This window comes from Equus caballus, chromosome 24 (assembly GCF_041296265.1).
Source record: "Equus caballus isolate H_3958 breed thoroughbred chromosome 24, TB-T2T, whole genome shotgun sequence".
Lineage (NCBI taxonomy): Eukaryota > Metazoa > Chordata > Mammalia > Perissodactyla > Equidae > Equus > Equus caballus.
The window spans coordinates 35,712,974-35,736,829 of NC_091707.1; the positions used below are offsets into that span (position 1 = coordinate 35,712,974).

Consider the following 23,856-nt stretch of genomic DNA (forward strand, 5'->3'; position numbering starts at 1 on the left):
AAACTACCTGTTAAATAACTTTCCAAGATAAACATTCTTTCTTCCATAATTTTAGCCTTTTATGAGGTTTTATTTATTAGAATCCTTTCAAAACAGTATGACATGAAGAAGGCAAGAGTCATCTAATGGAAGAGGAAAGGATCATGGGTTCTAGCAAGAAAGCTTCAACTGACGTTAAGTCTCCATGGGATATTCTTTTCAAAAATTTGTGAAAGAAATATCTTTGGGTAAACTATGTTTAGTCTGAAGTTTACAATAGCTTCTGGCTTGCTCTGAACGCTTTACAAAACAATAGAAGAAATATATGACAGAGTTTTCATAAATGAAGACAAAGTCTTACTTTGCCAACGAGAGCAGGAATGTTCATTGAATTTGTTGCAAATCCCATGCCATACGTCATAGCAGCTTCTACTCCCAGGAAACTTGCCACAAGCTTCTCTAGTTCTTCATGCTTGTCCAGGTTTCCTGTGTGAAGAAGTTAGTGAAGTCAATAGCACCAAATCCAAAATTTAAGAATTACTCGTTACTTTATAAAAAGAAATCATAGTCTACATGTTATAACCTTTCAGACTAAGATCTACAAAGGAGTCAGAATTATGAAGAGTACTGGCTCACAAAGAACATAAAAGCTGAATAAATCCAGATTCAGGGCTAGCCCTGGTGGCCTAGTGATTAAGTTCGGTGCACTCCGATTCAGCGGCCCAGGTTTGGATCTGAGGTGCAGACGTATACCAGTTGTCTTTTAGTGGCTATGCTGTGGTGGTGGCTCACATAAAAAAGAAAAAAAGAGGAAGACTGGCAACTGATGTTAGCTCAGGGAGAATCTTCCTCAGGAAAAAAAAAACAAAACAAACTTCAGATTCAGCACCTGTGGTGGAATTTCTATAAAGAGGGATGCCAACAATTTTTCCAAGTCCTGTTCGCACACACCAGTTCTAGGTCTAGGCCTTAAGAGGTCTGGCAACATCTGCTCTTATACTTTTGAAGTCAGCTGCCATGTAAAACAGTCTAACTAGCCTATTGTAAAGAGAGACCATGTGGAAAGAGAGGGACTCTGGAGAATGAGACTAAAGAAAGGGGGGAGGAAGGGCTCAGCCCTCAGCTGATCCCACTACCCATGAGGTGCCAGACATGAGTGAAGCCATCTTGGATACTCTCCTCAGTCATTATGCTCCACCCAGCACCACACGAAGCTGAGATAAATGTGAAGCCCTCCCCAAAGTGCAGAATGACCAGCAAATACATCAATGTATGTTTCTGGTTTAAGTCACCAAGTTTCGGAATAGTTTGCTACGTAGAAAAGATAGGTTAAAAAGCCCTCCCTTTGATCTGACTGGTCAATTTGTATTGTGATTTTACATCAGTACTTAAATCTTTAGGGACCAAACAACACTTATCAATGATACTGTCTACATGCTGAGAGAAAAGATGCTGAGAATGAAGACTGCTCAACTTGGATGCTACCATGTCCTGAAAGCCTAAGCAAGTCATTTAAACCTCTCTGGGCCTCAGTTTCTTATCTGTTAAATACCAATAATAGGGCCCAGCCCAATGGCCAAGTGGTTAAGTTCACGCACTCTGCTTCGGGGGCCCAGGGTTTCGCTGGTTCGGATCTTGGGCGTGGACATGGCGCCACCCGTCAGGCCATCCTGAGGTGATGTCCTACATAGCACAACCAGAGACACTCACAACTGGAATCTACAAGTATGTACTGGGGGGCTTCGGGGCGAAGAAGGAAAAAAAAAAAAAGATTGGCAACAGATGTTAGCTCAGGCGCCAATCTTTAAAAAAAAACACAAAACCAACAATAATATTTGCTCTATCTACCACATGACATTGCTGTGAGGATCAAAAGAGACACTATGTTCAAGCACTTCATAAAATATAAAGTGCCATAAAGATGTAAGGTATGATTACTGTATCTCGCCACTGCACAATGCTCCCCTAACTACATCACTGAGGACCCCGAGTAAGAAGCAAGCAGCTGTACTTGCCAATCTCCAGACGTGTGAGAAATAATAAGGAATTATAGCTTTAATCCACTAAGTTTTGTGTGATTCACAGTAATAAAATATCCAGAAAGATGCCTTTTAACTTCTATTTGGAATCTTCCTTTGAACCAAAATAAATTAAATCTTTTTATATAAATCTGTTAACCTTCACATTTTATAAACTTTTACTAATAAAGAGTTAATAGCATTTATTGAATGCTTACCCTGTTACAAGTGCTTTACATGAATTAGCTTATTTAATTCTTGAAACACTCCTATAAGGGAGGAATTATTATTAGCCCCAAGTTACCAGTATGGGAACAGATTAACCCTCATGTGCCCAGAGGCTCGGTAGTAGTAAGTGGCACTTTTAACCACTATCATTTGCAAAAGCCAATAAAGTCAACATTAAAGTTACAAATGAAAAAAATACTTACAGAACTTTTTTAGAGATATTCTGTATGTATAACGTAATGGAAAAGATAAACATATCTCAGAATGTGTTGAAAGCATTAAAATCAACAATCCCTTCAGAAACACAAAGCGTTCTTAGCTGACGGAACCTACAGGGCAAAGTACCTATCTGGGCGCTTAATCTCCTAGCTCTCTACAGTGCGATTCCCTCATCCTCAGCTGGCCAAACAGAGCGCACACTCACCGATTTCCTGCCGCGTGCTGCACACTCCCACGCCATACTGCTCCAGGACTCTGGCAGCAGCTTCCTGACAGGCTCCAGTATTCCGTGCAAATCCAAGATAGTTGTAGGAACCCATGTTTATAACGCCTTTAATTATATTCCCTGTGTACCTGTATTTCAGCAGCATAAAAGTTCATGAGACTTGTGAGCAAGTCAAATACCTACATATGATGATAAACGTATTGGTAATACAAAAGGAAGCACCATATATGGGAAGTAGAGGGAATATGGTCTAGATGAAAAGCAGCTCAAACTCACTACCAATTAAGGAAATGGAAGTTAAAATACCAATTTTCACTTATGAACAGCTATAAAGATTTAAAAACTGACCATATTCAGTGTGGGCCAGGACAGTCGAATACATCGTAGAAAAGACTATCAGTCAGTACTTTTTTTTTGGAAGCCAGTTTGGCAGTACTTATCCATTTAAAAGATACAGAGACTCTGACTCAGCAACTCCCACACACATACGAAAGGATACATGCATAGGGATCCTCTAAGAGTCACTATGCAATTCACCATGTCTCCTCCCCAGGCACGTGAACCAGTGACATTTCACACGGTGGAAGCTCAGTCAGCCTGGGCCCCCAAGTGAGGACAACACAGTTCAGAGGCCCCATCGTCTCAGACGGACATAAAGCAACAAAGCAATAAACTGTTGCTGTGTTAACTCTGAGATTTTCGGGATTTTAACACAGGATCATGCAGCCCAACCTGCTATACGCTATATCTGTCTATACTGCAGAATACTAAGCAGCCTCTACAAATAATGAGCTTGCTGTGAATAACACAAGAAGGATGTTACTGATATGTCAGAAGGTAAACAAAGCAACATGTAAAATGATTTCTATAGTATGATCCCATTTTTGTACATCAAAAACCACCTGTGTGTAACCCCAGCAGATACACTACATTCATACCCCACAGAAAACACCTGGAAGAATGAAACACTACAAACTGCTAACAGTGGTCACCTCGGGAGTGAGAATCTGTGGGGGTGGATTTGCAGAGGGACAGTGGTTAGCTGTCATGGGGGACTTTCCATTTCTCTGTATTATTTGTCTTTTTTTTTTATAATGACAACGTAACCATGTAATACTTGTGCAATCTAAACAATAAAATAAAACTTTATAAATATAAAAAGTTTTCTAAACTACTCACTGCATTTAAGTAAAAATACTCTATATATCCTTGAACCATTTGAGAAATCAAAATATCGAGAAATAAATTCAGACACTTGACTCTAGTAAGTGGCATAAGAGAAAGAACAGTTTTTCTTTGTTTTTTGTTTTTTTGATAAATCAAATTTTGTTTTCAATTATACTCCATCACAGTATCAAATGTAACAGAAAACTGAATTTTAAAAATCTCAATAACAATGAACAATATGCAAGGAAACTAACCATCTTGTATTGTACTCTCAGCTCCTACTGATGTTTTGACAGAACATTCCATTTGCAATGGAATACTTTCTGATGTGTAGAAATTCTTTTGTTGTCAAGAAATAATTTCCCAATCAAAACTCACTTGAAGGACCAGTTGTAATCATGAGACTGTCTCTCCATGATGTCCACTCTGGCTCCAGGCACACTACAGATGGGTCGATTCCAGTTGTCTCTAATCCTCATGTAGAGGTTCCTTGTATAGAAGTTTTCAAAATCCTGATACAATGACACAAAGTCCTGCCAACAAATGGTGAAATGCTATAAATTTAACTGAGTCGCTTTAACAATTTTTACAACTTCCCTTTTCATGTTGCAAGAGCACCTGAGAATGAGAGGTCAATTAAACTGAATTACCTGATAAGGAAAACATTTGGAAAGGCATCAATTCTCTGTTTATGTTAAAACAACTCAACCAGGTAAAAGTCACTTAGCTTTGATGGTCGACCTATAAGAAATGGTTGCAAATAACTACCTGCCGGCAAGAATGTAGGCTCAAAAATTTAATAAAGTAGGCCTCACAAAAATAAAACTTAGTCGTACAGTTCTGTCATTAAATGGATTCCCTTCCTAATAAACTAAAAAAGACTGCTCTTCTGCTCACCCCCTAGTAAAATATTGGGGGAAATGCCATAAAAACCCCTACAATTCCAGTTTCAAACAAGAAAAATAATTCCAAAATTGAGACTCTATCCTCTCTACATTTTCAAGGATCAAAATGAAACAAATCCAAAGAAAAATGATAAATAAGAAACACTAACGGGTTGCTCATAGAAAGACATCTATCTTGGGTTCCCTTCCTTGGGTGGGAGCTTTTAACAATTTTTTTAAAAAAAGATTCTCAAAATGAATTCCCATGACCAGGGACTTCAAGCCCTTCTTTCCTCCCTGAAATTAAGTTATATTAAAATTTAAGTCTGTAAAAAATTAAATCACAGTGCAGCTAAAATGAAAGCATTATGTTAAGTCTCATGTGGTATGACCACCTCTCGGAATACAAGTGACCGGACCAGGAGATCTACTCAACTCCTGAAGGTAAAGGGTAAAGCCCACAAAAAGAAAACCGTACTATAGTTTTACTATAGTCAGCAAACCACTGGGCGCCCAGCCCGCGGAGCTGGGCTTGGTGCCAATCTAAGTTAATCTGTTAAATAAGCTAATCAAAATATTCAAAGTTTAAGCCTTATTCTGTAAAAGAATTTCATCGCTAAAGAAGACTCTACATAAAACTTTACAATTAACAACCTTCCACGACACTGGACTCTCAAGTGCCGACTAACTAAGCCTCTCAGCACATAAAATCTCCTTCAATAAAGCCCAGCAGCGTTAGAAAGGACTCAGGACTCTGCAGAACCTGATACCATCTCTTTAGCACTGGTTTAACGGTTAACTTCCTTAAGAGAAAATATCCGGAGATAATGTGTTTATCACAATTGGAAACATATTACTTAAATAGTATGTCCCTTTTGACAGTCTCCTCTTCCCACAAGAATACTGAATGAAGGAAAATTGGAATGAGACAGCCAAATTCTAATTAAGGACTTTCCTTTGGCTATTACTCACTACGCATTTATTTTCCAAGGGAATAAACAAAAACGTTGTCACCAATCCTTTTCAATTCACATCAAATAGGGTAAACAGTACCAATTCTTCTTGTTTTCATTTCTTTATAACCTTTCTAAACACTGCACATGAACGCTGAAGGTATTAACTCAAAGATTTGAGAGAAATACTCCATCACAGACAAATTTTATTAACAACAAGAAGCAGTATTTTTTGTTTTTTACTATATAAACAACCGAAAAAACTTAGACAGTCTGGTCCTATCTACCAGAAGGGTTATCAAACCCCAAGTTAGAAGGGCGGCAAGCTAAGCGGGGTAAAGCTTTGGGTAACCAGTGACACAGCTGTCTGTGGTTAGGAGGGAAGAGATGGGCTCCAATCCCCCAAAGAGAGACTGCCAAGATCAGGGAGCTCCATCTCTCCTTACGGCTACAATGAGAGAACAATTAAGTCCCTGAGATGGGAACACACTTGCACGGAGTGAAGGAGAAGTCGTCACATGAGGGATGTTACAGACCAAAAGCAGTGGGACAGAAAGGCAGGAGAGGGGCTTGTGGCCAAGGCAGCAGTTTGACTGCAGTTAGAAAGCTAGGTAGAGGGGCTGGCTCCGTGGCCAAGCGGTTAAGTTCACGCGCTCCGCTGCGGTGGCCCAGGGTTCAGATCCTGGGCGTGGACATGGCACCGCTCATCAGGCCACGTTGAGGCGGCATCCCACATCCCACAACTAGAAGAACCTGCAACTAAGATAGACAACTATGTACAGGAGGGGTTTGGGGAGATAAAGCAGAAAAAAAAAAAAAAGATTGGCAACAGTTGTTAGCCGAAGTGCCAATCTTAAAAAAAAAAAAAAAGAAAGCTAGGTAGAGAGATCTGAGGGCAGCTAAGCACACTCCCTGCAGCTGAGCAATGAAGTACGAAAGGGGATGGAAGGGAACCACTACTCAGGATCCCAGCTCTAGGTAATGAGAACGTCTGTTTCCAAAAATATCTCGAACACTTTAAATATTCTAGGACCAGGGTTAAACCAGGACTTAGCTTTTCATTGAGTCATTCACATATCTTTTATTGAACACTTTTGCTAGACTTGGGATACATTAAAGACAAGGCAGTTATCTGCAAACAATGACACCCCCACTACTCCCACTCTCCTCCCTCTGCCCCCACATCCCACTCCACGTGCCCATCCCCCTCTTCTTCCTCCTCAGTTGAGTCCTGTGAAATGACTAGTCAGGACCAACCTCACACTTGTTTGCTCGATTACTGAACAAACATTTACTGAGCAGTACTTCCCAGGCACTAAGCTAGGCAGTGGAGATAAAAATGAGTAAGACACACCCTCTACACTCCTCAGGATCTTAGTACAGTGGGGAGGCCCACAGATAAAGTTAGGATACAACATAACAAGTACTGTAAAGGTATGCTTGCCCAGAGAGAGTACCTACCTGACGGGTGAGTGGCAACGACAGAGTCACGTTCAAAGAGCCTTAAGGATGCACTATTCACGGATGTGTTTCCTGAGGACCTTTCATGAACCCCGTATACTAGTGCATACATGTATATATGATATATGATATATCATATATATGATAAGCAGAGAACAATATCTAGTTGAGACTACACTGGGATTGTTGGGCCTGAAGTACTCACCAGTTAAGTGACTTCTACCACCAGCCTCAGAGAAATACTCAAAATCATGGATTTGTTACATAGGGATCCTCGAAGACCTTACCAAAAGTAGTCTGGGGGGACCTCAATAATTAGCCAATAAATATCCTTTATTGTTTAAGCCTATTTGAGGTTGAGTCTTCTAGAAAACATCCTATATTGTTTAAAATAAACAGGTCCCACCTATTCTAGGGCCTATGTGGGCCTTAAGATTATCAGGGATCTTGGGGCTGGCCCCGTGGCCGAGTGGTTAAGTTCGCAGGCTCCGATGCAGGCGGCCCAGTGTTTCGTTGGTTCGAGTCCTGGGCGCGGACATGGCACTGCTCATCAGACCACGCTCAGCGTCCCACATGCCACAACTAAAAAAAGAACCCACAACAAAGAATACACAACTATGTACCGGGGGGCTTTGGGGAGAAAAAGGAAAAAATAAAATCTTTAAAAAAAAAAAAAAAAAAAAAGATTATCAGGGATCTTAAAGGCTGGGTGCTACCACTTTCAGAAGTTGACTTTATAACAATTGTCCATGTTTATTAAGAACAATTCTGGCCCAACACAGATGTCCAAATACTCTTCTATGATGATGATAAAGATGATGAATAATCACATTAGCAATAAAAAGTTCCCATTTACTGAGTACTTACAATATATCTTGAATTACGTATACTTTCTCTTAAAAATCCCTGCACCCTCTTAGGGAAGATATTACTCGCAATTTCAGAAAGGCAAAATGGCTGTCCCATTTAGGGAACTAGCCAGAGGCAGAGCCAGGAACTCATCCAGGTCTTCTAATTCAAAGTCTATGTTCTTAACCCCACACATTCTATGACATACAAATTATTCTGAAAATTTTCCATGACAGAGTTTGTTGAGCTGCCTAATTCAACACAATGAGCAACCTAATTTACTGAGCCTAACAAGTGATCATGAGAAAATCCGGTTTGTCTGATGGTGCTACGACACCTACCTATCTGGAAAAGATCGGGGTGCTTCAGAACTCCCAGTCACTGAAACTGAAGGCTACACGTCTGAAACCTTTCCTTTAAAAGCACGCCATGCTGTTTGCAGGTTACTACAGTACTGCTGAAATATTTCAAGACATTTGGCGCTAATAAACATAATCCTGCATACCAAAGACAAGCTAGCGAAAAACAAGTCCTGGTGTTTTGAATTTTTATTTTGGCAATGTTTTTTCTTGAGAAGGAAATAACCTCATAAGATATATCTAGAAACAGCTGAAACAAAACAAACTGTTTCAAAACAAACTAAGAGAATTCAAAAATCCCAAATAATTCCTGCCTGAAAAAGTGCTGAAAATGGAGTCATCCTATGGCTAAAAAGCATTATACAGCGAGGACTATTTATTGTAAAAACCAACAGTGTTGTCTTTACCTCTGTTTCATGAAGAAAATCAGGCAAGATTACCTGGGAAAGGCTATTACATTGGTGACTTTAAAATCTCCGAGCCATTGTTAAGAGTTTTCCCTACGGTTCATATAAGTCATACTACTGTTTGTTCTTTCCTGTTTTTAACGTTATAGACAGGAAGCCACTTCCTTGTTGTTTCTATGCTCTCCATGAAGGCATAAAATGAGATTTGAAGATTAGAGACAGTCATTTTCCTTAAATCTAAAACTAAGTTGTGTCTGTATGTACATATGCATTCACGCACGTGTGTACACACACGTGCGCACACACACGCCCGACTGTGAATGCTTCAATTCAAAAGACTCAAAATTTTCCATTGTTGGGGCCGGCCCCATGGCCGAGTGGTTAAGTTTGCATGCTCTGCTGCAGCGGCCCAGGATTTCACCAGTTCAAATCCTGGGTGCAGACATAGCACCGCTCATCAAGCCATGAAGGGTGGCATCCCACATGCCACAACTAGAAGGACCCACAACTAAGAATATACAACTATGTACCGGGGGTCTTTGAGGAGAAAAACGAAAAAAAATAAAATCTTTAAAACAAAAACAAAAACAAAAAAATCCTTCCTCTTCTAGGCACTGGGTAAACAGTAGTAAACAAAAAGATGATAATAATCTCAGCCCTCCTGGAATTTATATTTTGGTGGAAGAGACAGATACTAAATGAGACAATGTATAAAATATAAAGTATGTAAGATAGTAAAAATATTAATGGAAACAAAAATCAAACAAGGAAGGGGGATGTAAAATGCTAGAGTCATGCTAAAGTGTAGCTAGAGTGGCCAGGGTAGAATAAAGATGGAAAGGAAGCGAGCGAACTATCCATGAGACTATCTGGAGGAAGAGCTTTCCTGGCAGGCAAACAGCAAGTGCAATAGCAGTGACGCAGAAATGTACTTGGTGCATGCAAGGAACTGCAAAGGGGCCAGTGTGGCTGCAGCAGATGAGTGAGGGGCTAAGCAGTAGGGGATGACACCCAGGTGATAACGGAGGTTGGCAAGAAGTCGTTGAATCTGGATTTCCTGATGGGCTGTACATGGTATGTGACAAAAAGAATCAAGGATAACTCCCAAGATTTTGAGCCAAAGCAACTGGAAGTAGAGAACTGTCACTCATGGATATGGGGAAGACACCTAGATAGATAGAAGGAGAAGTCAGCTCAGTTGTACATGTATAAAGTTTGAGATGCCTATGTGGGGATGTCAAGCGGGCAGCTGGACATACATGAGGAAGTCAGTGCTAAAGACATAAATTTGGAAGTTAGCATAAAGAAGTATTAAAAGCCAAGACAATGGATCCTAAGGGAGTGAGTACAGATGGGAAAAGAAAAGAAGAGGACTAAGGATGAAGCCTAAGCCATACCCACATCAACATTTAGAAGGTGGGCAGATGGAGAGGATTCAGCAAGAGAGAATGAGAGAAAACAGCCAGAAAGGCAGGAGAATAACCAGGCAATTGTAATGTCCTGGAAACCAAGTGAACAAAATGCTTCTAGAAGGAGAGAGTGATCAATTGTGTCAAATGCTGCTGGTAGGCTAAACAGGGTAAAGACTGAGAAAGGACTTAGAATCTGCAACACAGGTATCATGTGTGACCCTGGGAAGAATTGTTTTAGTTGAAGCAGTGGGGGCAAAAACCTGACTGCATTGGGTTCAGTGAAGAGTGGGAAGCAACACAGTGGAAACAGCTATGTCAGGGAATTTTGCTTTACAAGGAAGACAAAATGGAGCAGTGGATGGAGGAGAAAGTAGGATCAAGAGAAAGCTTTTTTTTTTTTTGAGGAAGATTAGCCCTAAGCTGACATCCACTGCCAATCCTCCTCCTTTTGATGAGGAAGAGTGGCCCTGAGCTAACATCTGTGCCCATCTTCCTCTATTTTATACGTGGGACTCCTGCCACAGCATGGCTTGATAAGCAGTGTGTAGGTCCGTGCCCGGGATCCAAATTGGTGAACCCTGGGCCACCAAAGTAGAGCGCATGAACTTAGCTATACGCCATGGGGCTGGCCCCGAGAAAGCCTTTTATTAAGGTGGGAGAAATAACATGTCTATGCTACTGGAAATGATCTAGTAGAGGACAAACTGATACACAGCTGACTCACCAGAGGCCTAACAGTCAAAACTGAATGTGCAGGAAACAGGAGCAGAGCACAGGCCAGCCTTCATGTGTTATCCTAACAAGCTCTGAGAGATGGCCGGATCTATAAACAGTACATCACTTTTTTACATTTTTAGTTATTTACTAACAAAGCTGCCAGGACATTTTCAAAATGCTTTAGGGAGAAACAAATAAAACCAAAATACAGCTTAAAATCTGAGGAAACCTCAACATGGTTTCTTAAACTGGAATCTAACAACTGTTGAGGTCGTATGGGTAGTCTCAGAGATTCATGAATTCTGTTTTCATCTTTTAACTTGATTTTTCCATTTTCATAAACATTTGAAAATCAGGTTACCAGTTTAACACCCCAACAGTACTCAATTTAAACTTGAAATGACTTAGGCTATCAGACAGGGCACCAGTTCTTTAAACTTTTACATTCTCAGTTAGTAGTGAAAAACAGTTCCAAATTGCTGAACGCAAAGAAAAGCTGAATAAAAAAACAGAAGCCTAAAAGATTCAAAAGACAAAAAAGCCTTGCTAAAAAAAGCTATAGTGTTGCTCCAAACAAAAAATGCCCAACAGGTGACAGAGAAACCTGCAAGCCTAGTTATGTCACGAGGGCAAAAGGAAACGTGGGAATGTACTACAAAACTCTTTTTCCAAGTTTTATTTTGGATATAGTTTCTCAGCAGAAAAAAAAAAAAAAACAATCCTAGAGTAAATAAAAACAGAAGACTACTCTATACAACCGAATATGATTCCACAATAAAAAGGAATGAATTACTGAAACATACAACATGGATAAACCTCAAAAACATTATGCCAAGTGGAAGAAGCTAGACACAACAGATCACACAGTGTATGATACCATTAATATGAAATGTGTAGAGTCAGAAAGCAGATCAGTGGTTGCCGAGAGCGGGGAGAGGGAGGAAGGAGTGACTGTCAATGGGTATGGGGTTTCCTTTTCAGATGATGAAAATGTTATAAAATTAGATTATGGTGTTGGCTGCACAGCTCTGTAAACACTACTAAAAACCATTCAACTGTATATTTTGAGCAGGTGACTTTTAAGGTATGTAAAGTATATCTCAATAAAACTGTTCAAAAAAAAATCAATGACTGTTGTCCTAGACTCCCTCACACACCACAAAACAATGGAAAGTAGAGCTCTTTTTAAACCCATTGAACTAAAAGAGCCCAACCAACTGATAATCCTCCAGCTTAATCCATTAAGCAACTATACTACATTAATAGTTTCCAAAGATACTGCTAAAATGACAATTATCAGAATATTCTTAGTAAGCTACTTTTTGAAGGAGGTCAAGAACAAAATCCTTCCAGGAACATATTAATATATTTCAGTTGATTTCTTTCTTTTGTATCTTGAAAATTAAATATATCAGAATGTCAACATATAATGTCCCTTCCCAGTATCCTATCCCTCCCAGTTCTGAATACCTGCTCATGAACAAACTGAAGAGGTAAAACGCTGGTTTCAAGTTTAGTTAGCTGCATGGTAACTACCTACCATAATTTACTCCCTAGATTTCTAGATATTTCCTATCTGGATATTAGAATATTCTTATTAATTCAAGCTTTCGTTATATCTATCGCACGTTTTTGGCCTACTAGCTTCACCTCACATAACAAATAAACCAGAGACTGAGAAAAACAACATTCATCCAAAACACCACTAATAACGGAGGATCAAGCAGTAAAGAATTTCAAAAATTTTATCCAATTTATATAAAACAGAACAAACTCATGCTAACTCCACTTTATTAGTGGGACCATGTGATTTCAGGTCTATGCAAAGCAATATCTGAAGAACTAGCAAAAGAGTCACAAGGGCTCTCTTTTGTAATGGAATTAAGAAGAAAATAAGGATGTGGTTGTGACCACCACTCACTCAGAGAAAGGAGGAAGTGACATTAATTTGCATTTTATGAGCCCAAGCAAGCACTTTCCCTCACCTCTTTGCAGTGCAACACTTTAAAATTTGCCTCTCTCTCTCACTACGCCTAATCCAGCATCAGAAAACAAACACAGTCTACCAGAAGGCTGAATGATCCTTCCTCTGCTTTCCCTCTGAGCTGAATTTTTGTACAAAAATAGCAGGATTCAGCTGTTTTAACTGATGTTATCTACTGTGAAAATTCTACTGAAATTAATTTGACTAAATTAGCACAGTCCTTCTCTAAACAAACTGTAGAGGCAAATGTCCCGCTGTGTCCCACACATTTCCTCCTATCACTTCCTCCAAGAACTGTTTCCTGATTAACTCTGTGCTACTCAGTTTACTTTTCTGTTCTCCATCTGCATACAATTCAAGCACTGTTTACCTGCAGAGTGCTTTGCAAAGGCCCATAAGTTTGAAGTATTTATTTTTCCTCAACAAAATTAGAAACTACTTAGGAATAAAATCCATATGTTCCAATTATTTCACACATAGTTAAGAACACATAGGCAGCCCCAATACTTAAAACAGTCAATTTATCCTCTGGAAACATGAAACAGTTCCAAAGAGAATTACTTGTTCACAAAGTAATTCAGATGCATCCTCATCGTTTCATTCATCACACTTTGACACAGCACAAGCTGTGCAAACTCTCTGGTCATTCCCCTGCTTAGAAACTGCCCCGGAACTCTTACTGCCTACCAACCTTCTTAGTTTCACATTCAAAACACAATTTCTCAGGGCTGACCCAGTGGTATAGTGGTTAAGTTCACGCTCTCCACTTGGGTGGCCCAGGGTTCCCAGGTTTGGATCCCAGGTGTGGACGTATACACCGCTCATCAAGCCATACTGTGGCAGCATCCCACATACAAAATAGAGGAAGACTGGCAGAGATGTTAGCTCAGGGACAATCCACACACACACACACAGCTAAAACACAATTTCTCATACATCCATATTCCAGGTTCTCCCACTCATTCCTCATGCCTTTGCCTACAATATCGCCTCAACCAGGAAGGCTCTCTATGCCACAATCAGCACTCCTCCCACCTCCACCTCTACACGTCAATTATTAGGTCTCTACAGTGTGTCAACACTATGAGAGGTCCTTGTAGATAAAGATTTCCTAGTTTGAATACGTGAATAAAACTTTGGCTCTCAGCAGTCACAACTGCCACCAACTCAGTCTAGTAGGACGATACTGGCTGGTAACCAAGTAACTGCAATACCATCCAACACAGTAACTGTATAGTAAGCTATAACTTACAGTAAGCAAGCCACACCTGAGGGATGTGAAAAATGAACACATTGTGGGTGCTCTCCAGCCAGAAAGTCTATGTGGGGTGCACAGGAACAGAAAAAAAAGAGAATCAAATTTTTAAATTTGCTCTGGTTTTCAATGATGAAAATTAGTTTGGCCTACTGGTTCTGCATGCAGGGCTTTCCTTGTATTAGGTACTCAAAAAAAGAAAAAAATTTTATTTTTTTTAAAAGATTGGCCTTGAGCTACTATCTGTCACCAATGTTCCTTTTTTAAAATTTTCTCCCTAAAGCCCCAGTACATAGTTGTATATTCTAGTTGTGGGCCCTTCTAGTTGTGGCATGTGGGACGCTGCCTCAGCACGGCCTGATGAGTGGTGCTGGGTCCGCGCCCAGGATCTGAACCAGTGAAACCCTGGGCCGCCGAGGAGGGGCTCATGAACTTGACCACTCGGCCATGAGGCTGGCCGCAAAAAATACTTTCTTAATGAAATTAACTTGTAGGCATTTCAAGGCAGTGAGAAGGATGGCCAACTTGTGGTGTTGGGGCTGGGAGGGGTGCAGAATGGTTGAGGTGAGAGGAGAATGCCTGGCTCCCGAGCTTTCCCAGGATCAGAACCCTCAATCCATTCACTGATTGGTTCTGGCTTCCTAGTAACTGCTGAGGTCCTTTCCTTCCCCATGTTTCTTGAGGCCCTCCTCCCCTTCTCCCAACATGACCGCCATCCTTTCCCAGGGTTCACTGGCTCCTCTCTCAGTGGTGACCTTGCTGCCACATCTGCCTCTCTCCTCTAACGTTTCACAAAAGTGAGATGCACAATGGACCACAAATATCTAACTTCTGAGTCCCTTCTCTAATCCAGAATATTCCCTGGACCAGAGGACAACCACCCCGTACTCCACACGCCAAGAACAAACAAGTTTGTTTTTACTACAATCAGGCATTTTTCACCCTAATTTTATTTATTTTTGAAAATAGATAATACATGTATATTGTACAAAACTCCAGAGGCTCAAAGGAGTATACAGAGAAAAGTGAAGAAGTGAGTGAGGTCCTCCTCCTCAGAGACAACCATTATTATCTGTTTACCATTACTAAAACAAGATTGTTTCCTACTGCAAACAGAGTAGCTGCGCCACATTCTGTGTTAGGCTTGTTTGTTTGGAGAGAGGAGCTGATCGGTGAACCAGACATCAACGCATAACGTGTCTATGAGAAAACACACCGTGAGTTGTAAAGAATACAGCCTTTTCAGAAGACCGTAGACACAACAGACCTGGGATACAGTATGGTATCGTGAACAGAAAGAACATGGCTTTCGGCACTTCACAGACCTGTGTCAGCAAATTAACTGACATCTTAAAGAAAAGATGACACTAGGCACCTTTTTTTTTCCCAGGGAAGGATTTGCCCTAGCTAATATGTGTTGCCAATCTTCCTCTCTTTTTTTTCTCCCCAAAGCCCCAGTGCGTGGTTGTATATCCTAGTTGTAAGTCCTAGTTCTTCTACGTGAGCTGCCACAGCACAGCAACCAACAGACAGGTAGTGTGGTTCCGTGATCCAGAAGGAAACCCAGGCCACTGAACCTAAACCACTATACCATCAAGGCTGGCTTGACACCAGGCATCTTAGGAAACGCTACTTAATTTGTGAATTTTAACTTTCCTATCCATAAAACAGAATAGGTTCTTGTGATAATTAAATTACAATGTTAAATCTTTTAGTTTCTCCATGCCTTTAACCTTATTTTTAGCTTTCTTTGTAGAATGTTTTCATTTAACTCTATCTGCAATATTTTAATTTTAATGTATACCCAAATGTTTAAAGAAACAAATGAGGGAAAACACCAAGACTTCTATAAAAGGCTTCCATTTACAGAATCAAAGACTAACAATTACCTTTTGTTCTTCTCTTTCTGTTGCACGGTGACACTTTTCAATTCTCAAATGCCTCAAGAAATCTCGAAGATATCCAAAGAGAGTGAGTACACCATATCCCACATAGGTAAGTACAGCGACCAGCATTGGAGTTTCTTCAAAAGCTTCATTAAATGGTCTTTTATATAGGCCTCCATTTTGTGTAACATGATGAATCTAAGAGGGAGATTAAAAATGTTTATTTCAATCACGGTAAGAAAAAGATTATTAGGTAAATTTAAGTCCTTATAGATTTGCATAACTATACCTTCAGAATTCTACAAGAAATAGTAAAAACAAGTCTAGTAAGATCTAAGCAGGGCACAATTTTTTCAACAGAAATAAGTTATATATACTTTTTTTTTTTGAAAGATTGGCACCTGAGCTAACATCTGTTGCCAATCCTTTTTTTTTCTTCTTCTTGTCCTCAAAGCCCCCCAGCACATAGTTGTATATTCTAGCTGTAGGTCCTTCTAGTTGTGGCATGTGGGACGCCGCGTCAACATGGCCTGAGGAGCTGTGCTAGGTCCATGCCCAGGATCCGAACCGGCAAAACCCTGGGCCGCCAAAGCACAGTGCGCTAACTTAACTGCGTGGCCATGGGGCAGCCCCAAGTTATATACACTTTAGGTGGACAGCAAAGAAAAAGAGAGGGAGAAGGACTGCCTAAGAACAATGCTTAACAATGATTTTTCAAATTATTTAATTTTATGAAATAGATCCTAAAATGCTATGGTTGGAGAATGTATAACTTCCTTTGCTCTAATAAAGAAAATAAAAAATATAAATCAACAAAGAGAAAGGCTATCCTGAAAAATAGTATTATTAGCTCACAAATGAAGTCATCAAAAGTAAATTCAGTTTCAGAATAAAATATTTGCAAATGTTTTACCTGCTATATAGTCTTAAAGCCACCTGGCCATACAATTCCAAAGAATTACTAGCTCTAGGCCTCGGTGGAAACACAGGGTTTATACCAGCCTTTGTTGTCAGTGGTAACATAAATAAATTATGCACAGAAGTCAAATGCTTACACAAGAGTGGTCCTTTTGTTGTTAGTGTCATGAGACTCTGACTCCTAGCGACCCTGTACACAGCAGAGCGGAACCCTGCCCGGTCTTTTGCACCATCCTCTCACCTTCCAGCGCTCTATCAGACAACGCTCCATTGTTTTCCATAGGGTTTTCAGGGCCACATTTTTCGGAAGTGGGTGGCCAGGTCCCTCTTCCTAGTCTGTCTTAGTCTAGAAGCTCCAGTGAAACCCGTCCACCGGGGGGACTCTGCCAATATTTGAAATACTGACAGCACAGCTTTCAGCATCACAGCAACAAGCAGCTGCCACAGTATAACAACCAACAGACAGGTGGTGTGCTTCCCTGATGGGAAGCGAACCCAGGCCAGGGCAGTGAGAGCGTTGAATCTCAACTACTAGACCACCAGGGCTGCCTAAGAGTGGTCTAGCATTGTACAAAAGTAGAAAGTGAAATCCAACAGAAGGGGAAACCTTAGAGTGATCAGTAACTGTCATGCAATCATTCTGTCCCTCTTCATCGTGACCTAAGTCCAAACATTCTAAGATTATTCCTGGCTTCATCTTTTGGGATACCTGAATTTTAATAGACAAACACCAAGCTACTATACTTTTGATCTCATAACTCAAAGCTTTTTATTTATTGGCCAAATTTAATGGAAATCTTGTTTTACAGAAAAATTCCACTAGAGAAGTTTGTGTGTTAACTTTAATCTTAACATTGAAACAACCCACTGCAGTGAGGACGGTCAATCATAATCTACCAGGAGTACGTTTTTAACTGAGCACTGTACCAGAGCTATAAAAAGTCCCAAAGGAACAAAAGATTCTTTCCTGCCCTCTCAGACAATCTAATCAGACATACGATATAAACGAACAAAAACAAATTAATAAAAATTTACATTAACTATAAAAACTAATTAATATATATATCCAAGGGCTAAATATACATATTAATATTATTACGTATAATATATATTACATAAAATATATATTTTAGGGGACCGGCATGGTGGCTCAGTGGTTAAGTGGACACCTTCCACTTTGGCAGCCTGGGGTTCGCCAGTTCGGATCCTGGGTGCAGACACGGCACCACTTGGCAAGCCATGCTGTGGCAGGCACCCCATATATAAAGTAGAGGAAGATGGGCATGGCTGTGAGCTCAGAGCCAGTCTTCCTCAGCAAAAAGAGGAAGATTGGCAGCAGATGTTAGCTCAGGGCTAATCTTCCTCAAAAAAAAAAAAAATATATATATATATTTTAGAATATTATATCCTAGTAATGTTAGTTTGGGAAAGCTATTTGAATGCCACAAGTTAGAACAGTGTGGGAAGAAACAGTTGTATATGACAAAGGAAAGGCATTCAGACAGCCATGATACATGAAGTCTGTTAGTACTGATTCAATTTGATGGCCTAAAGAACCTCTGAAAACTATTCAGAAAACCGGTTTAGGTTTTCATCAATTTTTTCCCCAAAGAGGTAGAAGTTTGTATCAATATTTAATACTTAAACTTTTATGAAGGAGCAAGGTTGTATTGTGTTTAGAACAGAATAGCTAGAAATGGGCCAATATCTGAAGATAAAAAATCATTTAAAAATTAAAAATACAACATATAAACAAGCTAGTAAGCCAGACAAAGCAAAATGAAAAGCACTTAAAACACAGGAAAAATAACATTCGCATCATCTCTTTAAAAAACTGTGTCAAAAAACATTTTGCCATAAGAACACTATGTTTAATACCAGAACCCACTTCTTAACTCTGAAACTGTTTAAACTATTCACTCTGTTTACTGAACATACTAGTAAACAGGCCATTCTCAGAGCTCGTAAGTCTCTAACAACATATGGCAGATTTATGTGTCAGGAATGCTGTGGGTGGGCCTCTGTCAATACCCGCCTTGATGTGAGACACAGCCAAACCAGCAGGACCAAGTGAACTCACGCAGTTGGCTGGACTGTCTGGAAGGAGGAAATTAATCCATTAGTTTGCTTTTAAATATTGTGTGCTTCTATCACAGCCTCATTCAAAACTAAATACATTTTAAGAAATTGAGATTCAACTATGAAGGAACTTTTAGAATGTGGCCTCAGACAAAACACAGGTCCCTCTGATCTTGCAGGGTGAGAAGGGACAGGCCAACTGATATGGAAACCTCTGATGGGTGAGAAAGTGTTAGAACTCAGAGAGAACAAGATTCCTTGACCTCCAAGTACTGGTGCTAAATTTTATCTGTGACATGATTCAAGTAAAAATAACGGCATTACTATCCTATACACGCATCATGTTCCATAAAGGAAAGCACCAGGTTTATTTTGCTCATTAATACACATCCAGCACTCAGGACAGTATTTATTAAGTGCTAACAAATATTAAGTACTCAATGTTTCCTTTTATTACTAGTAGTACTACTGAAAGTGGCACCTTTTAGGAGCTCAATAAATATTTGTTGAATGAATGAAATTACACATTATGCTCTCTGCTCTTTCCACAATAAATACTCTGGCACAGAAGGAGTTAAGTGAGCCACAGTAATCACACAATATTAGGACATGTCTAGAACACAAATCTGACACCTTTCAGTTCTCACGTGGACTGAAGCTCAAGTTCACTCTAAACAAAACATGGGCTACACACTCTTACTGTGTATTTCATATTATGGATTCAACATGCAAGCAGTCATTCTGACTTGAGAATTACACCATCAACAAGGCAATCAAGAAAATACTTGTGTCATCACTCCCTCCACGTTAAAAAACAGGTATCATTCTGCTCACATTAAGCAAGAGTGTGATGCTGTATTACTATTACTAATCAAGGGAAGATTTCTTTTTTTTTTAAGGAAGATTAGCCCTGAGCTAAGATCTGCTGCGAATCCTCCTCTTTTCGCTGAGGAAGACTGGCCCTGCACTAACATCCATGCCCATCTTCCTCTATTTTATATGTGGGACGCCTGCCACAGCATGGCTTGACAAGCAGTCCACATGTCCACACCCAGGATCCGAACCGGCAAACCCCAGGCCACTGAAGTGGAACGTGAGAACTTAATGGCCGCGCTGCCAGGCTGGCCCCTGATTGTTTTAAAATCATTAGTGGATTAATAGTAGAATTTCACTTTAAGCTCACCTTGCATGCTTATTTTTGCTATTCATATTAGCTACACGTGGATGGAGATCAATGGCTATATGAGTTTCCTCTGCTAAGAAAATGTCTGTTTTTAGGAAACCAAAATTAACATCAACTAATTTCGCTGTTCCGGAAATAACCTGCTTCCTTTGCCTATATATAAGCCAAGATTGTACAGGAGGCAATAAATATATTAATTACCCTTTAGCATGGACAGCAGAAGTCTCCAACAGGTAGTTTGATTACAGTGTAATTGGTGATCACAGGCCAGATTTCGTTTCTTTGTGTGTGTGTGTGAGGAAGACTGGTCCTTAGCTAATGTCTGTTGCCAATCTTCCTCTTTTTGCTTGAGGAAGATTGTCCCTGAGCTAACATGGGTGCCACTTTCCCTCTATTTTGTATGTGGGGTGCCGCCACAGCATGGCCTGATGAGCAGTACACAGGCCTGCACCTGGGATCCAAACCCGTGAACCCTGGATCACGAAAGCAGAGTGCTGGAACTTAACCACTGCACCACCAGGCCAGCCCCAAGCCAGGTTTCTCAGCCCAGCTTCTTGGCATTTCAAATCAAGGCGAGAGAGGGAGGCATGGCTGGAAGTCAAAGCTTCATCTTTTCACTGCTATACAGTAACAGATTGTATGAATATACCATACTGTTTTTTGTTGTTGTTTTACCATTCTCCTTCTAATGGACAACTAAGTTATTTCCAATTTTTTGTTACTACATTTTTACAGTAAACATTCTTAAAGATGTCTTCTTACACCTACGAGCAGAATTTCTTGGGAAAGCACTGTCTTATGGGCTGAACTGATGCCCCCAAAATTCATATGTTAAGTCCTAATCTCCAATACCTCATAATGTGACTGTCTTTGGAGACAGGGTCTTTATAGAGAGAATTAAGTTAAAACGACAGCATTAGGGTGGGCCCTAACCCAATACGACTGACTGGTGTCTTACAGGAAAAACTTCAACACAAAGGGAAGACCACACGAAGACACACGGAGAAGACGGCCATCTGCAAGCCAAGGAGAGAGGCCTCAGAAGAAACCAGCTCTGCCCAAACCTTCATCTCAAGACTGTCTCCAAAACTATGAGAAATTAATTGTTTTAAGCCACTCAATCTGTGGTACTGTCAGGGCACCCTAGCAAACCACACAGTGTTCAGACTGTAGGTTAAAACCGATCAGTGGGTCATGACACGATTTACTGCACTGGGATCATTTTTTTAACTCTCAGTTAAAAACTTTCATTGAGTAGTACAGAATAGAGTATCAGATTGCATTGCATAGTTCAAGGGTAAGCACTAATTTATGAAACTTTTATTTCACTTATATATGTATGTATATATAAAAATTGTAAAGTACATAAAATATACACACATTATGTGTGCATTAGGTTGATACAAAAATGTTATTTCTTAGTAGAGAAAAAATTTTTCATTTTAGGGGCCGGCGCCGTGGCCCAGTGGTTAAGTTCACACACTCTGCTTTGGCGGCCCAGGGTTTCACCGGTTCGGACCCTGGACATGGACATGGCACTGCTCCTCAGGCCATGCTGAGGCGGCATCCCACGTACCACAACTAGAAGGACCCACAACTAAAATATATACAACTATGTACTGGGGGGCTTTGGGGAGAAAAAGGAAAAATAAAATCTTTAAAAAATAATTTTTTTCATTTTAACCTACGCTATCATATATACCTAAATACAGACTTGATAGGACAATTATTATGCATATTTCAACTTTTCTAGAAATTGCCAAATTGTTCTCCAAAGCAACTGTATCAATTTACACTAACAGCACCCTTATACAAGTTCCCGTTGCTACATGACATTGTCAACATTTAATACTGTCATATTTTTATAGGCTTCAAATTGGTAAAGATGAAAATAGTACCTCATTGTTTTAACTTGCAATAACCTGAGAACTGGTGAGAACGAGCATATTCATATATTTCTTTTCCAATCTGCAACTTGCCAGTTCCTACCTTTTGCCCATTTTTCTGTTGGATCGGATGCTTGCTTCTCACTGATCTGTGGCACCTGGTAGTCAGTCTGGCTACTAACCCTTTATCAGTGAGGTGCTGCAAATATCTCCTCAGTCCATGGCTTTTTTTTTCACTTTTGCTGTCGGTTTGTGGTGTCACACTGGGCAGAACATTTCTTATTCAAATAATAGCTTTATCACCTGGCAAACTCCTAATCTAATTTCTGTCTCTATGGATTCCATTCATATAAATGGAATCATACAAGATGGGGACTTTTGCATCTGGCTTTTTACATTAAGCATAATGTTTCTTTCATCCATGTTGCAGCAAGTACCAGAACTTCATTCCTTTTTGTTGCTGAATAATATTCCACGGTATGGACATACCATATTTTGCTTATCTGATATTCATCAGTTGATGCATTTGGATTACTTCTACTTTTGTGTGTGTGTGTGTCTGTGTGCGAGTGAAGAAGATTGTCGCTGAGCTAACATCTGTGCCAACCTTCCTCCATTTTGTATGTGGGATGCCATCACAGCATGGGGTGACGAGTGGTGCGCAGGTCCACACCTGGGGTCTGAATCTGAGAACCCCGGACCACCCAAGTGAAGCACATGAACTTAACCACTATGCTACCAGGCTGGCCCCCTTGTTTCTACTTTTTGGCTATCATGAATAATGCTACTGTGACACTGATGTACCAGTTTTTGTGTCTACATGTTTCACTTCTCTAGGGAGTAGAATTGCTGGGTCATATGGTAACTCTATGATATTTTCGGAATTGTTTTCCCAAGGGACTGATCCCACCAGCAATGTCTGAGGGTTCCAATCTCTCACTGACACTTGTTACTGCCTGGCTTGTTATTTTGGTTATCCTAGTGGGTATGAAGCGGTAGTTCATTGTGGTTTTGATTTGCATTTCTCTAATGACTAATAATGTTGAACCATTTGTATATCTTCTTTGGAGAAACATCTATTCAAATCTTTTGATCATTTTAAAACTGGATTGTCTTTTTGTTGTGGAGTTGTAAGAGTAATTTATATATTCCAGATATTCTGTGGGTTGTCTTCACTTTCTTGATGGTGTCCTTTGAAGTACAAAAATTTTTATTTTTGATGAAGTCCAATTTATCTATTTTTCTCTTTGTTTGCTTATACTTTGGGAGTCACATCTATGAACCCATTGCCTAATCAAAGTTCACAAAGATTTATACCTATTTTTTTCCTAAGAACTTTATAGTTCTAACTCTTACACTTAGATCTCTGATCCATTTTGAGTTGATTTCCTGGTATATGGTATGAAGTAGGGATCCCAATTAGTTCTTTTACATATGGATATCCAGTTGTCCCCACACCCTTGTTGAAAAGGTCATTCTTTCTCCTTCAATTGTCTTGGCACTCTTGTAGAAAATCAACTGACCATAAATGCAAGGGTTTATTTCTGGTCTTTCAATTATAAGCCATTGATCTACATGTATACCTTATGCCAGCACCACACTGTCTTGATTACTATTATTTTATAATGTGTTTTTGCTTTTGTTTTTTACACATAAACCATCTAATTTAATCTTCATCAAACCCAACAAAGGGGATATACTACGAATGAAGCTATTTTCTGGAGGAGGAAACTGAGGCCCAGAGGGGATGTCAGTTGCCAAGACCACACAGAGGGCAAATACCGCA

At 39.9% G+C, this 23,856-nt stretch overlaps 1 protein-coding gene across 3 annotated transcripts in view; it reads right to left on the reverse strand.

Moving 5' to 3' along the window:
• The window catches only part of SPTLC2 (serine palmitoyltransferase long chain base subunit 2), a 101,863-nt gene that overhangs the window by 63,944 nt on the left and 14,063 nt on the right, over positions 1–23,856 (reverse strand). For 2 of the 3 annotated variants that reach the window (XM_023628188.2, XM_023628186.2), the window contains exons 2-5: positions 16,008–16,202; positions 4,216–4,370; positions 2,650–2,798; positions 341–465 (exon numbers count right to left, since the gene is read on the reverse strand). In XM_023628188.2, the coding sequence (XP_023483956.1) occupies positions 341–465; positions 2,650–2,798; positions 4,216–4,370; positions 16,008–16,202 (624 nt within the window). Of the gene's footprint in view, positions 1–340; positions 466–2,649; positions 2,799–4,215; positions 4,371–16,007; positions 16,203–16,917; positions 16,968–23,856 lie in introns of those variants that run through there. The other variant, XM_023628189.2, reaches the window with a different exon arrangement.